We start from the raw sequence: 1,137 nt of genomic DNA, 5'->3' as shown, positions 1-1,137 counted from the left end.
CAGGGAGTGGGGGCACGGTGGCCCCTGCCACTGTGAGCTCCGTGCGCTCCCATGCCTCCAGCCGGGCCAGTGAGAATCAATCCCCCAGCAGCAGCAACTACTTCAGCCCCCGGGAGTCCACTGATTTCTCATCTTCCTCCCAGGAGGCCTTTGCAGCTTCTGCAGTGGGCAGTGGGGAGCGCCGCACGGGTGGCCCTGTATTCCCTGCCCCTGTGGTTGGCAGTGGGGGTGCTACCTCTGGCAAGCTGCTGCTGGAGGCAGATGAGCTGTGTGATGACGGTGGGGATGGGAGGGGTGCGGTGGTCCCTGGGGCTGGGCTCCGCCGGCCCACCTATACACCCCCCAGCATTGTGCCACAGAAACACTGGGTATATGTGAAGCGGGGTGGAAACTGCCCAGCATCGGCACCCCTGGCTCCGCAAGACCCAGACCTGGAAGAGGAGGAGGAGGAGGAAGACTTGGTGTTGACCTGTGAGGATGACGAAGATGAAGAGCTGGGGGGTGGCTCCGGGGTTCCAGCAGGGGGAGGACCTGAGGCTACCCTTAGCATAAGTGATGTCCGGACCCTGTCTGAGCCTCCGGACAAGGGAGAGGAGCAGGTTAATTTCTGTGAGTCCTCTAATGACTTTGGTCCCTATGAAGGTGGGGGTCCTGGGGCAGGGCTTGATGATTCAGGGGGACCAACCCCTTCATCCTATGCTCCAGCCCACCCTCCAAGGCCCCTGCTCCCACTGGACATGCAGGGCAACCAGATCCTAGTCTTCCCATCCTCTTCATCCTCCTCCTCCTCCTCACAGCCACCAGGGAACCAAGCTGAACACGGGGCGGTGACCCTGGGGGGCACACCGGCAGGGGGCCCTGGGCGGGCCAGGTGGTACTGGCGGGACCCCTGGAGGGACAGGCAGTGGGGATGGAAATAAGATCTTTCTGTGCCACTGCGGGAAAGCCTTCTCCCACAAGAGCATGCGAGATCGTCATGTGAACATGCACCTCAACCTGCGGCCCTTTGACTGCCCCGTGTGCAACAAAAAGTTCAAGATGAAGCATCACCTGACGGAGCACATGAAGACGCACACGGGTCTCAAGCCCTACGAGTGCAGTGTCTGCGCCAAGAAGTTCATGTGGCGAGACAGCTTC

The 1,137-nt window shown here is 61.3% G+C and overlaps 1 protein-coding gene across 1 annotated transcript in view; it reads left to right on the top strand.

Moving 5' to 3' along the window:
• The window catches only part of ZBTB22 (zinc finger and BTB domain containing 22), a 2,674-nt gene that overhangs the window by 1,182 nt on the left and 355 nt on the right, over nucleotides 1-1,137 (top strand). Inside the window, 2 exon segments of the mRNA XM_010848714.1 lie at nucleotides 1-851; nucleotides 853-1,137. Coding sequence (XP_010847016.1) covers nucleotides 1-851; nucleotides 853-1,137 — 1,136 coding nt within the window.

The sequence above is a fragment of the Bison bison genome, unplaced genomic scaffold (genome assembly GCF_000754665.1).
Source record: "Bison bison bison isolate TAMUID 2011002044 unplaced genomic scaffold, Bison_UMD1.0 scf7180017864270, whole genome shotgun sequence".
Lineage (NCBI taxonomy): Eukaryota > Metazoa > Chordata > Mammalia > Artiodactyla > Bovidae > Bison > Bison bison.
Note: the sequence above shows the minus strand (reverse complement) of the source record. Positions and strands in the feature narration are given on the sequence as shown.